This window comes from Talpa occidentalis, unplaced genomic scaffold (genome assembly GCF_014898055.3).
Source record: "Talpa occidentalis isolate TD23 unplaced genomic scaffold, MPIMG_talOcc4v2.1, whole genome shotgun sequence".
Lineage (NCBI taxonomy): Eukaryota > Metazoa > Chordata > Mammalia > Eulipotyphla > Talpidae > Talpa > Talpa occidentalis.
Genome location: NW_026555331.1, coordinates 22,222,408 through 22,238,305, shown reverse-complemented (window position 1 = coordinate 22,238,305; position 15,898 = coordinate 22,222,408). Strand labels below are relative to the sequence as shown.

The window sequence follows — 15,898 nt, the reverse complement described above, 5'->3', positions numbered from 1 at the left end:
ATGACAAAGACAAATATTCAACAGCTACTTAGTAGACAATTCAACAAAGCAAAATAGTTACATGAACTAGTAGACACTAAAAATGAAGTAAGACTTCTAAGGTAAAGGAGAGGAGAAAGTTCAAAGGGGTATAAGAGCAGGGACAAAAAAAATGTATTTCCTCCTCTTCAGTTATATCTGTGCATATTTTGACTATGCCTTTTGCTTCCTGTTTGGCAATGATACTTCATAGGTTTACATCATTTTTCATCCTTCTTTGTATCTTTCACTTTGCATAGTACAATTAAATTTTGAGTACATACACAAAGTGTCAGATATCCAATAGATGAAACTATAATCACTTTAATTGTTAGCTCTCCTACCTAGAGCTAGCTATGTTACTATTTTTAAATAAAGGTGAAGTGCACTGTGGAGAAGTCAGTAAGGGAGTCATCACTTGACTATCTTTACATATACCATCTTTCATTAAGATGGGAATTCCTGGAAAGGCTACTAAGGCATCACAACTCTTTCAGATGCTTTGTGCTAATAGCACCAAACACAGAAATACAGTTTTCTACATTCAAGGGATTTTTAGAGATTCTCAGATTTACTGTAAACAAAAGTCAGTTTTCATTTTAACAATTCATTGAAATTTCCTTCTATATGGAATGTTTATCCCCAATATTCAAATTTATTTGCTGGTTTCATTAGTTTTGCATTTGTTCATCCTGATGCAATGATAACATACTTTAGGACTGCTTTCTTGTTTAGTATAACTAAAATATATTGTTTATTTGACTATAATTTTATTTCTCTAGGTGTTTGTGCTTTGGTTATTACATAGTCCATTTTACCACTATTAATTTTCAAATTCTCACACCATTAATTTCGAAATTTTCAAATTTAACAATTAGATATGCTAAAAATTAAAATCATTTCAATGTTTCTATCCCAACTCTTCTAGAATTATAATTAATTTTAAATATTAAAATGTTTATTACCCATTTAACTCTCAAAACTACATTTCTTAGGTTACAATAGAATCAAGGATCATATTATAATCAACTTTATTTTATTAAAGTCACACTGTTTAAAATAAATACTCTCTAAGGGAACACAATAATAAGAACATATATGAACATAAATAATCCCTTATCTTAATATGAAATTACAGTCTAATAGTAAATGATGTTTGAAAGTTCCATAGACTCTAAATAATATTGAAACAGTTTGGTAATTGATCACTACAGGTTGGACACTAAATAAAGGCAACATTTGTCTATGTCTATACTGTTTCCCAAAACAATGCACTCCAGAACTACAATACACTGCTAGCAATAGTTTATCAGATATTATTATCAAAATCATTATTTTTATTATTATTATTGTCTGCTCTGTGCCAGAAACTAAGACAAACACTGTACTTGCTAAGGTAAACAGCAGCACTGCAGTACACCGAACACCTGTGCAATACCATGCCCTCAAATTTATATGATGAATCATAATGCCTAATGTGATGGTATTAGGAAGGGTATGATTTGGAAGATTATGACGTGATGCAGGCACAAACTTTTTGAATGGGATTAGTAGTCTTATAAAAAAAGAGTGCACAACAATACTTCTCCCTTTCTGCCATAAAAGATAACAGTCTATAAGTTATAATAATGGAGCCAGTCATCACCAAAAGGAGCAAAGACTATGCATTGGAGCAAAGAAAGTTTGTTCAATAAATGGTGCTGGGAAAACTGGGTTGCTACATGCAAAAGAATGAAGCTTGACCACTACTTCACACCATACACAAAAATCAACTCAAAATGGATTAAAGAACTAGACATAAGACCTGAAACCATAAAATACATAGAAGGAAATATAGGCGAAACACTACGGGATTTGCACATCAAAGACATCTTTACAGACACATCACCCAAAGCAGTGATAGTGAAGGCAAAGATAAACAGCTGGGGCTACATCAAATTAAAGAGCTTCTGCACAGCAAAAGAGACAATAACAAAAACAAAGAGAAACCCCACCAACTGGGAGAACATTTTTGCACACAACACTAATGATAAAGGACTGATCACAAAAATCTGCAAAGAGCTGATGAGACTCAGCAACAACAAAGAAAATAATCCAGTCAAAAAATGGGCAGAAGAGCTAAAAAGAAACTTCTCTGAAGAGGAAATGCAAATGGCCAACAGACATATGAAAAAATGTTCAACATCACTTGTCATCAGGGAAATGCAAATCAAAACTACCATGAGATACCATCTTACACCAGTGAGAATGGCACATATTAAAAAAACTAGCAACAACAAATGTTGGCGAGGGTGTGGAGAAAAAGGAACTCTCCTGCACTGTTGGTGGGAGTGCAAACTGGTCCAACCACTATGGAGAGCTGTGTGGAGATTTCTGGACCTACTAAACATAGAGCTTCCATATGATCCAGCAATTCTACTCCTAGGTATTTACCCAAAGGACACAGAAACATCAATTCCAAAGAACACCTGTACCCCTATGTTTATAGCAGCACTATTTACAATAGCTAAGCTTTGGAAACAGCCCAAATGCCCAAAAATAGATGAATGGATCAAGAAGATGTAGCACATATATACCATGGAATATTACTCAGCATTCAAAAAAGATAAACACATGCAATTTGCAGCAACATGGATGGCGTTGGAAGGGATCATGCTCAGAGAAATAAGCCAAAAAGGAAAAGAAAAATACCAGATGGTCTCACTCATAGCAGGAATCTAGAAAACTTTAATAAGGGACCAGGAAAATGAATATAAGAAAGTGAAAATCAAAATCAAAAAAACTATGAACCAGAGACACTTTTTTTTGGGGGGGGGCGGGAGGGGAGGGATTGGGTCAGAATGGGGGGTTTGCAATTGTATGGGGGAATATAAAAATAAAATTTATTATTTAAAAAAAAAATGATACTGAAATTCTCATTCTCCAGATTTGAGCTATAAATGTTTATTATTGAAAAGCCACTCAGTTTATAGTATTATTATTACAGCTGCTTTAGTGGACTAATACAGATATTTAACTAAATGTAAACTTAACATGCTGTAAAGGTCACGAAGCCATACACAGTAATTGTATTTAAGAATATTTAAAATTCGCAGCTGGAAGAAGTCCATAGTATACATGTACATACACTAACATCAATTTACAAGTAAGCAAACTGCAGCACAGAAAAGGTTAAGCAAGATGAGCAAGGTCATACTTCTGTAGACTGTATTTCTGAACATTTGTTGGAAGGTCACCATTAAAAATCAAATTAGGTAATGTTCAGGTAATCATAACTTATATATTTATTTATAAATTCATCATTATTAATCTCCATTAAATAAAATGTAAATATCATGTTATCATTAAATGTTAACTGCTAGAGCTCAGTAATATTTATTTGCTTATCAAAATGATATAACACATTTCAAACTATAGTTTTTAGGGAAAAATGACCATCAAGAGACATAAATATATGAAAACGTCAATGTCTAGGCCATCTGTCTATCTCCTTCACCATATGTCACTCTATTAATTGCTAATATCATCCTTATTATGCATCATCTCATCTGTAACATTATTCCATGAAACTAGGAAAGCGTCAATAACAACCACAGAAAAACACCTGCTATATGTGTTTTTGGTTGATAAATTTCAGCAGGATATGATTTGCTCCTGGGCAAAATTTTCTAATTGCTTTTACAAAACAGGCAGCTTTCTACCAGGACAACATTTTCCAGTTACAATCAGCATATTATTACCTTCTTAAACTCTTTTGTTATGATTATGTCTCTCCACAATATTTATTCAAAATATTTTTTAGCAACCATCATGTGAAAAAAATTATGGACATAAAGGTCATTGGGATAAGCATTATAAAAAAGAATAATGTATTAATAAAGGAACTTAAAATGTGTTTTGAAATGATAAGATATTTAAAGACTAATAAATGCTGGTTAATGAGATAATAATTCTTAGTTTCCAGAAATTATCTATCATGTAAACTGTATAATAATTTTTTTACTTTGTATATAAATGAAGAAATTGAACTTATTATGCCCTTTCTCTTTAATCAAAAGCAAGAGACTGATAAACTAAATTGATAAATGTTTTCCTTTTGGCAACAAGTAGATCCAATGAAAATTCAAGCATTTTAGAAGTGTTGACTATTTTGTTTTTATTTAGGTGGTTTTAGTTGAAGGAGAATTCATTTCACTGCCCATAAATGATGAGGAGCTATTTCAAATATAACATAAATGCTAGTGTGATGAAGACAATGGGTGTAATGTTAAAGAAGGGGGTAAGGGTAAAAGATAACATATTAACTGAATCATCTACCCAGAACTAGTGGGATTCATTCCAGGGAGTAAAGTTGGCTTATATACACAAATCAAGCAATGCCATTTACCACACCAACAAAAAGATAAAATCACATGATCATTTCAACAGATGTTGAAAAAGCAGTTGGTAAGTTTTAACACATATTTATTATTAAAAAACTCAATAAAATGGGAATAAGAGACACATAGTTCAATGTAGTAAAGGCCATAATAGGATAAAATCATAGCCAACATCATACCTAATGATGAAAAACTGAAAGCACTATCCTGCATATCAGGAAAAAGACCAGAAAGTTAACATTCCCCCCCTTTCAACATAGTATTTGAGTCCTAGACAGAGCTATTAGGCAAGAAAACACATCAGAGGGATCCAAATTGGAAAGGAAGAAGTGAAACTATCACTTTTCACAGATTACTTGCCAATATACATAGACAATCCAAAATACTCTACCTAAAAGTGATGAGAAGCAATTAATGAATACAGTAAAAGTGGCAGTATACAAAATCAGTTAACAAAAATATCTTGTTTTCTATATATAGACACACGATTTGAAGAAAGAAATTTAGAAAGCAACCCCATTTAAAATCACACCAAAACAAATGAAATACATGGGGAGAAACTTAACAAAGAAACTAAAGGATCTAGACAACAAAAGCTATAAGACTGTATAAAAGACTGTAAAAATAAAACACAAAGAAATAAAATGTTCATGGATTGGAAAGTAACATTGTTAAAATTTCCATATTACCAAAAGCAATGTACAATACCTATCAAAATTTCAACACCACTTTTCAGGAAATAAAACAATAATAAAATTTGTATAGAATCACAAAAGACCCTAAAGGCCCAAAATAATCCAAAAAAAAAGGGAAAAAAATGGAGGTGTTGTATTGCCTCACTTCTAAAACTGGAAAATATTAAATATACACTTCTCCAAGGAAAACATACAGACGGCCTATCGCTATGTGAGAATCACTCAACATCACTTTATAAGGGAAATGGAAATCAAAACTACAATGAAATCATGCCACTCTTGTAAGTGTTGATAAGGATGTGAAGAAAAAGATATACTAATGCATTTGTTGGTGAAAATGTAATTTGGTGCCTTCTCTATGGAAAATAGAATGGAAATTCCTACAAGAATTAAAAAATGGAAATACCATAAAATACAGCAATAATATTGATACTTCTAGGCATTTACCTAAAATATGAAAACATTGATACAAAAATATTTATGCATTTCTTGATTCATAGCAATATTATTCACTATTGCCAAGTCATAGAACCAGCCTAAATGCCCATTGACAGACAACTGGATAAAGAAAGTTTGGGATCTATGCTAAATGAAATATTATTCAGCTATTAAAAAATATGAAATAGTACCTTTTGGTAAAAAAATAATGGATCTTGGGGAGATTATGTTAAATGAAATAAGGTAGAAAGTGAAATACAGTTACCAGAACTTTTCACTTATTTATAGACTATAAATTGCCAGGAAAAAAAAAAAGAATAATTCATAGGCTCTTTCAAAAATATACTGGTTCAGAGAGGTGCTTGGGAGAAGACAAAAGGGATTGGCTCTGAAGCTCTGATGGAGGGTAAATGAGGCATGTGCACATAGGGAGATGTGAAGTTGTACTCCTCAAAGTATAGATTTATGTAAATGACTAGCAAATCAATATGATTTCAAAAATATGAGTTAAAGAAACAACTGGATGGAGAAAAATAATGGATCGTTTTAGAAATCAGACACATTAACAATTATCAACAGCAGCAACACACCTTCACTACTGGTGTTCACTGTCTTTCACCTTATATACTAAGTGACTTCATATGGATTACATCCTTCTATGCTCACACAAGTATTAATATATTGTAACACTACTTTTACAGATAAGAAATCTGATAGGTATAAAGTGGTTAATTAATTAATTAAATAGAGGATTAGAGATATGAACTGACATCATCTGACTCAGAGTTCATATTCTTGATTATTTTATTTTTACTGGCTGACAGTTTGAGATTAAGAAACAAGGTTCCTTGATCTTTGATATTATTCTTGTATATAATAAAACTTACCTTTTGATGAGATTAGTCTGCCAGTATATGATAAATTGTCATCCAAATGAAAAGTCATGAGACAGTACTAAAGCTACAGAATAGTGACACTGAAACAGAGGTTTAAAAGTACTTCCAGAAACATTTCAAAGGATGTTACATAACAACGCTAATCTTTCTTATGTTACATCTTTTACCAAACTGGAATTTCTACTCTCCCCAACTTATTCCCCAGATATGCTAATTCACTTTGTAATTTATGCTCATGATGTATTCTCTATATTTGGAATGCCTTCCAACATCCTCTGTTGAAATCCAAAATAATTGCTGATCCCTGTCCATATGATACTTCTATCTCAACATCTGACCAATCATGGAAATGATCTTCCTTATTTGAATTTTGCAGAGTATTGTACCTCTTTAAAATAAAAAATAAATACCTAGTTTTATGTCTATACCATGTAAATTAATACAAAATAATAAAAACAAAACTAGTCAAAAAATTTGCCCTATTTATCACCATTAACTCACTAAAGTATTACCTACTTAAGAAATTATCAATACTCAAACAAATACTGCTTCTTTGAACATTATGGATGTCTAAAATAAACATTCTCGATATCATTCAAATGCATAAATCTGATTATTTGCATAAGCTCTGGCTTTTGGATATCTATTGCATTTCCAACAAAAGAATAATTGTTTCCATAACTGTAAACTAGTAAATATTTCATATACAGATCCCATTTAGGGAATAAAAATTATTGTCTGAGTTTGTATAAAATCCATTAATATTAATTTCTGAGTTACTCTTTTTCTTTTAATTCATAATTTGCTGTTTTGTGAAATTTCAGTCTCTTTAAAAATCACCATTTCTTGATTGTTCAACCATGCAATACACAGACAGCAGCTATATTAATAACCTCTCAAAGGTGCAGTGCACTGATACTGCTATTTATGTTGCTGTCTGGAAAAAAGCATATTTATTCTGTCCAAGCACCCATGAGACATGAAAACTATTCTTTGTTCAGACTCATAGTGGATAGTCATTTTAAAACTTCAATTACTATTCCAGCATGTTCTCTCCATTACTGTTTCCAGCACCACAGCCAGTAATTTCTGATAGCAAAATGTTCTTATAAACCATACACATATGTGCCTTGCATGAAATAAGCAAAATAAGATATGCATAAACGATTAATATCTACAGAAAAGATGTAAAATGTATATGAAATAATCTCAAAATATGAAACTTGAATATGCAAAATTTATACTTCCCAGATAATGACTGATGACTGTTGAATAAATTTATACATGTATAAACTACCTTGAAATGAAGGAAAAATAAACATATATTCATATTCAACAAATATTTCTTGATCTTTAAGTCAGTGCAGAGCTGTTCTTTGTTATTAGTGCTTATAATAAAATAAAATAATGTAACCTATTTTCTGCCTTTGAACAATTTATAATCAGAATAGAAATGATTCAATCTTTATATAGAGGGGGCCTCCCCGGTGACGCAGCGGTTGAGCTCTGGGTTGCGAAGCTGCCCACAGCCTCTGCAGCACCAGTTCAATTCCTGGCCACCGGACAAGGGTCCCACATGGCGCGCAGACCTCTCCTGCCGCCCGCTGCTCCCCTCAGCAGTGTACTTCGGTCCTTCTGCCTGCTCTGCTCCCTGCTCTGGCTCTGGTGAATTCTCTCACCCTCCCGCGCTTCTGACTGTACCCAGTGCTTGTACAAATAAATAAATAAATAAATCTTTTTAAAAAAAATCTTTATATAGAAATGTCTTGAATGAACTAAGATGGTTTATAGTCTCAATCTTACTTTATATAGACCTTAAATTCCATAATCTGCCTATAATTTTTCTTTTTTTGTGAGATTTTGTTCCTATGTTAACATTAATCTTTTCTAGAATTCACCTTTTATGTCTCTACATATTTGCCATCGAAAGTTGCATACATCTAATTAATGTAAAAGTGAGATTTTAAGATCACACCATTTTTAAACAATGATTTTCACTATATTGCCATTATAATTCACCCTGAATGCAAGACATCACAGAAAAATTAACCATACATAGTTTACTGTTTTAACCATTATGAAAGTAACCTCTCAGATACTTACTATTCAATATTCACTTTACAAGATCAATACAAGATATTTCAAACCTAAAACCAGGAAGAAGTTTATTTTTGTTAGTTATGCCACTGAAACACTTGTATTTCATAAACAATGGCTTTCCTATAATCTGGTAGGTTTTCCCTAATTGCTTGACAGCTGTCATATTTAAATTTGATATATAAACTATTCTTAAAAGTTGTTTACCAATGTGTGACAATGGAAGCTCAGAACTTGTAACTATTTTACATTAATTTCTCAAACTTATTTCATTATTCATGTATTCATTCAGCTACTGCATCATGTAATACTGCACTGCAAGTTTTTGAAAATGAGAAAGTTAATGAATAAGCATCTAGCCTTTCCAGTAAACTTTTACTAGAACCTGAGAAAAATCTACATACTCTCTTCTTCTGATTCTGGGTTGCCATTGTCAAATGAGGAGAATATATCTGTCACTTCCATTTTATGATATTCTATTCCTTTAATACTCTGAAATCTGGCTTCTCTTGCATGTTGTGAACACTCTTCCTTAAGGATTTTGTCATTTTGCGAGTTATTTGAGTTTGGGAGAATGATTGGATCTCTTTCTACCTTATTCCTCACTTATAAAATGGAAATACTAATGCCTCCAGTGGTTTCTTTTGAGGATTAAGTGAGACAACTATATGAAGTATGTGAAGTGGTTAGAATAATGTGTGCCAATTAGAAGTTGCTTAAAAAATAGTGCATGATTTTAATTTTTACTTTAGTATAATTAGTCTTTTTCCTGGTACCTATTTATGTTTTCTAGATTCCTGTTATGAGTGAGACCATCCGGTATTTTTTCTTTTTCCTTCTGGCTTATTTCACTGAGCATGATCCCTTCCAGCTCCAGCCATATTGCTGTAAATTGCATGTAAACTGGAGACACACTATTGGGGGAGGGGGCGAAGGGAGTAGGATCAAAACAAGAGTGGTGGGAATTGTATGGGGACTATAACCAAGATAAAATGCATACACTGTGCAAAAATGAAAAATGATGTAAAATATATAAAATTTAAAAAAAAATAAAAATAGTGCATTAAGACCATGTTTTACTAACTGTGATAATCTCCAACCTAACTCCAACACAACCCAATTTTCCACCATAACTCAACATAACTCTTACAGTTACTAACAACATAAAAATCTTTCAGTCTTATAGATCTGAACATCACCTTTAACTCTTTCTTGTCACTTTTCTCCTTCCTTATCATGACAGTTATCAAATATTTAGTATCCTCTATCCCTTCATAGTATCTCTCAAATCTGTCTCTTCCTATTCCTCATGCTATCTGATAGGAATTTATATTGTATGGTAACTTGGGGGAAGTATTTCTTGAGGGAGAAGAGCAATCAGAATTTCAAGTATCAAAACCCAGAAAAATGTACAGAAACTATTATTAAAAATAATAACTATAGAAAATAAGCAATCAAAATGCCAGTAGGCCAGAATGAGGTATTCATTTTGCAACACAGCTTAATTATGTTTAAGAATAAAGGGTCCCATTTAATCTGTAGGGAAATATTTAATATTTAATTCATAGAAAGGTGATTAAAAGCAAACCTTATCTGTAAATGCTGACACTATCAAAAGTCAGAGTACTTGCTGATTTGTCTTAGTTTTAGGTTAACTAACTATAGAACCTGTGCTCCACAGCATGACCAACATCACTGTTATGGGGCACATAGTGATTAAAACAGAAAATTATACAAATGGAGGTAGAATTGTGGTTAAAGCAACAAATTCCTCTCATCTATACTAACGTCTATAAAGTCATTTGTGATGAAAAGAAAAAAAGTCCATCAATGTTACCAGAGCTGCACTAGTACATGCTATGTTCCAATATATTATTTTAAGATTTGTAGATGGGGAACTCCTTGAAAAACTAACACATTAGTTCCCGTATTACAGATTTTTGGCATGCGTTGTTAGGAACTATATGTTTTGTTAAAGACTGCATTGCATCTCAAGGATTTAACTGAAATTTTACTCAATGGAACAAAGTTTAAATTGTTAAAATATGTTAACAGAACATGTTTATGTTAAGGACCTTTCTTTACCTTTACATACAGGCCTGTGATCACTCCAAGCAGCAAAGACTTCAGCTATCCTTTGACAGGTGATGCTCTTAGCACCCTGTAGGACATAATCTTCATCACAAGAGAACTGCACAGTTGAGCCAAGACTAAAATTGAACAAAGAATTAAAAATAGGATTAGAAACATATAACATAATAATTATCTTCCACTTCTGGCAATATTCAATAGATAAAACAAAAATTAATAGTTTTAAAAAGGACCTTTCTACTAGGAAAACAAAAAAATATTTATACAAATATGTAACAACAGTCATAAACAGATGAATATACTTTTAGTTAATAGCAATCAGATAATGATATTTTTTTGAAAAGGTGTCATCAAGTTTAAGTACCTCGTAAATATTGAAGCTAAGGGTAATAACGGACTAAATTTCCCATCCTAACTAGGTGATAAAGTGAAACAAAAAGTGAAATTCCTAGAGCTTGAATTCTAGAGCCTGAATTAATACATTACTTCACAAGCATGTATATGTGTATTTATTTGAACATGTATTTTTACATTCATATCTGTATGTGTATAGGTATATGAGTATACAAACATACACACACATGTCTTGAGCTATGAAAGTATGGTGATTGTTGTGGGGCCTCCCCGGTGGAGCAGCAATTGAGCGCTGGGTTGCGAAGCTGCCTGCAGCCTCTGCAGCGCCAGTTGGATTCCTGGCCACCGGACGAGGGTCCCACATGGTGCGACAGACCTATCCTGCCGCCCACTGCTTCCCTCAGCAGTGTACTTCGTCTGTCTGCCTGCTCTGTTCCCCACTCTGGCTTTGGTGAATTCTCTCACCCTCCCCTGCTCTTCTGACTGTACCCAGTGCTTTTATAAATAAATAAATCTTAAAAAAAAAAAAAGTATGGTGATTGTATTTCATATGAAATTTACCCAACATTTATGTTTAAGCTAGTATAATCTGGACTTTCCTTTCTACTGAAAACAAAGTTACTATAATTATCACTTTTTTAAAAACCTCAATTGCTAAAAGTAATGTTTCTATGAAATTACAAAAACTGATCAAGTATTTTCCTTCTTAAAATCTTTTTATCACTCACCAACAAATAAATACCATCAAATTAACTTAATATGGTATATAAATATCTTTCAGCAGATGTTCCACCAACCCTTTCTACCTCACCTCTATCCTAGTGCCCACAACATCAGCCCCTATAGCAGCCAACAGTATCTGCATATGCCCTGCTGTTTTCTGTTTGTATTGCTCTCCTTTCCTCACTGCCCACCTGAATTGTTCCTGTTTTGTTCTTGAGTCTGTCACACAGGAAAATTATATGATCCCATTCATGTTTTAAGAAGATATCTCTGTGCCATTGTAGAGGAAAGTTTACAGGGGTTATTAATTAGAGAAAAAAAAATAATTAGTTTAGTTAAGGGTTGGCAAGCTATATCTTGCAGGCCAAATCTGGTTCACTGACTGTTTTGTATAGATCAGGAGCTAAACATGGTATTTACACTTTTAAACATTTGAAAAAGTTCTTGGCATTAGAGTCTATGCATTAGAGTCTGGAGGTATTTTTTTCCCTCACTTTTAAAAAAATAGTTTTATTCTATATATAAAACATTCAGAAAAGTGTACAAAACAAAGTGTCCAGCTCAATGGATTATCAGCTCAATGAATTAAACAGCCATAAAACCAAAATATCCTACAATCTAAACAGTCTTATATGATTACCTAATGTTCAATTCTTTACCCTATTTTACTTCCCCATCCAATAAATAGGAACACTTATAGTTGAAGGCCAGATATACTGGAGTCAATCCTGACTCATTTTTGTTGTGTTATATGTCACATCCCCCCCATTAAGCAAATCGGCCAACAACACTTTCACTTTTAATTCCATTTGTTTCATCGATATAACACTGATTTACAACACTCTATGATTTAGAGGTGTAGTTTCACACCTTTTCTCCACTCACCACCAAAGCACAAGTAATCTACCACTGTAGTTCACTGGTCCCTTCCTGCTCTCCTTCTCACTGTCCACCCTCTTCACCTGGTAGACTGAATTCTCCAGTCAGATTCCAGAGATGGTTTGGTCTAGTTTCATCTGTTCCTTTGTTTTGCATATTTATATTAAACATAAGTAAAATCATTGAGATTTGTCTTTCTCCTTATTTTACTTAGCATTATCCCCTCAAGTTCCATCCATGTTTTCACAAATGACAAGAACTAATATTTTTCTAGGCTGAGTAGTATTCCACTATGAGAGAGAAAGAGAGAGAGAGACCTTTTTTATCCATCCACCTGTCCCTGAGCACTTAGGATGTGTTTCCATAACTTGGATATTGTGTTGCAATGAACATAGGAGCAACACTTCTTTTTTTTTAATAAATTTTATTTTTATATTCCCCATACAATTGCAATCCCCTTATTTTGACCCCATTCCTTCCCCTCCCCAGCCCCCACCCCCCATAGAGTGTCTCCTGTTCATAGTTGTTCGTTGATTTTGATATTTTCTTTCTTATAGTTACTCTTTTTCCTGGTCCCTTATTTAAGTTTTCTAGATTCCTGCTATGAGTGAGACCATCCGGTATTTTTCTTTTTCTTTCTGGCTTATTTTGCTGAGCATGATCGCTTCCAGCGCCATCCATGTTGCTGCAAATTGCATGTGTTTATCTTTTTTGAATGCTGAGTAATATTCCATGGTGTATATGCAACACATTTAAAATCAAGAATCTGGAGCCTCCCCTGGTGGGGCAGGCAGTTGAACGCTGCACTGTGAAGCTGTCCGCAGCCTCTGCAGCATGTGTTCGATCCCCCTGCCGGCCAGGTAGCAACCCACATGGCATGGCAGACCTCTCCTGTCTTGCCCACTGAACCCGTCAGCAGTGTGTTTCAGTCAGTCTACCTGTTTTGTTCCCCACTCTGTCTCTGGTGAATCCTCTCACCTTCCCGCACATTTGGCCTGTACCCCATTCTTGTATGCATGGATAAATAAATCTTAAAAAAAATTAAAAAATCAAAAATTTGACAATTCTCACTCCTATGGAGTCACCCTCTGACATGAGCCACCAAAATTTCTCATCTATTTATTGCCTGAAGTCCTTTTGCTGTTTTGTTGATTCATATTTCTGTTCTTGATTCCCTGCAATCTATCCTTAAATAATATCCTTAACCTCACAGCAATCTTTTTAGAAGCTAATTCAAATATGCCATTCCTCTACAGCAAATCTTCTAATTCTTTCCCATTTCATTCAGGTAAATGGCAATGTCCTTAATATAGACTATGTGATTTGTTCATGCTTGTTTTCCATCCTATTAAACATATCTTAATATACTTTAAATATATATGTGGGTATGTATGTGTGTATATACTTTTGAGAAAGTGAATAAACTAGCTTTATTACATGTAACATATATTTATATACATGATAAAGATAAATATTTACTAAATGTAAATGTGTTGTCTGAAATGCTCTAATCCAGAGATATAAAACCCCTGTAACTGGATAAAATTATTCTTGGATAGAACACTTTCAAGGCTATTTAAATTGTTTATAACCCACATGTACTCTACTCTCATCACCTGACACATTTGGTGTGTCCCAGAAAAAGCAAAAAAGTAACGTGATTAGAGTGCAGCACTGAAGGAGACAGGGGTATGAAATTTAGTTAGGTATAAGTGATTAGAATTTGGGGCAGATCATTTATAAATCTGTAGACCATGGTAAGGATATTAAATTTTACTGAGAGAACTGAGCAGTTATTCTCAGACTGTGCACCAAAAGAATATTATTTTACTTAATGTTTTAAAGTTATCATATTGTTTACTGAGTAAAGAGTAAAGTTTAAAGGGGCAAAAGCTGAAGCAGGGAGTTGGGTAACAAGCTACTCCAATAATCCTGGCACTCATGGTGATGACATGATGACTTATGCTTAAAAAGTTATGCTGGCAAAATATTAAAAAGTACCTAGTAACAGACCTTGACCACAAAAGTAATTTAGCAAATATTTTCTCATTAATGATTTTTAATGAATTGTTCCAAGGTCACTGTATTGAACTCAGATTATTATAGTATTTTAGTTTTAATATTTTTTTCCTTGCTACAAGTAATAAATTGTATCTTGTATAAGTAACAAGTGTTTGAGTTTATTTTTATTGTAAATTAATTCACTTAGCCTGGAGACAATAGGTAATATTAATGAACACTTAAGCGTTTTGTTATTATGCCAAAAAATCCAATAATGATCTCTGAAGTATTTACCCTCCTCTCAAAGATTAACAAACTGAACAATTTTTCTCTGGTTCACACATTGAGGAAAATAGTTAAGAGCTGTGGCTAACAGTTTAAGGGGAAGTCAGAGATAGTTCAAGACCTCACTCTATCCTACCTTAATTTTACTGAATTGAAAAAATACCAATCTCTCTAAGCTTCAGCTTCTTCTTCTGTTATGATCATGTACTGAAATATCAATTATGAAGTACACAGTGCCTAATGCATATCAGGCCCTCAAGTATTTTTCTCATTCTTGGAAATAATTGTAGAAGCCATTAATTTCTTCTCTACTACCGAAGTAAAGAAGTTTTTCAGGCCTAGTGGATAAAAGCACCTCCATTCAGGTCCACAGCTAAACCAAACATACACTAAACCAAAAATTTAAAAGTGTAAAACAACACAAAGAGAACAGACATCAGTGGATAAAAAATCTTTTTTAGTAGGATCCAGGCTTAACAATATCTAGGATATTGGTATCTTGAATAAAGATTCTATGTCTTCACTTTATAAACTGTTTCGATATTTAACACAAACTTAAAGAAAACATACAAAAAACTTTCATTAAAAATATGTATTTCTATGAAAGTATTTAGTAAAATTAAAGTGACAAAAGGGAAGACAAATAGTTCTAACTATAATTTTTCTGTCACAACTGAAAAGACATCTGCCCAGTTAAATACAACCTCCCACTTTAGTAGATTGCTTAATCTGATAGAACATTTTGAAATAAATGATTGAACATGTTTTTAATTTGAAAGTACCAAATCATCAAGCATATGATATTCAGTGACAGAATTTGGAAAACAAGCATTGGTTTTCAACATGATTATGCTGGTCCATGTTTAAGTGATATCATTTTTAAAATTATACTCATTATTGCAAAACACACTATCCCATCAAGGCTGACAGTAAAAACAAAAATCTGCTATCTTTCAAAATATATAATTTTTCTACAATTTTAACCCAAGACAGAAAATATAACTTCATTTATATAAATAAATAAATAAATAAATAAGAATAT

General features: G+C 32.9%; 1 protein-coding gene across 4 annotated transcripts in view; it reads right to left on the bottom strand.

Moving 5' to 3' along the window:
- The window catches only part of CSMD3 (CUB and Sushi multiple domains 3), an 831,873-nt gene that overhangs the window by 448,917 nt on the left and 367,058 nt on the right, over positions 1–15,898 (bottom strand). For all 4 annotated transcript variants that reach the window (XM_054692020.1, XM_054692021.1, XM_054692022.1 and 1 more), the window contains one exon: positions 10,609–10,733. In XM_054692020.1, the coding sequence (XP_054547995.1) occupies positions 10,609–10,733 (125 nt within the window). The remainder of the gene's footprint in view (positions 1–10,608; positions 10,734–15,898) is intronic.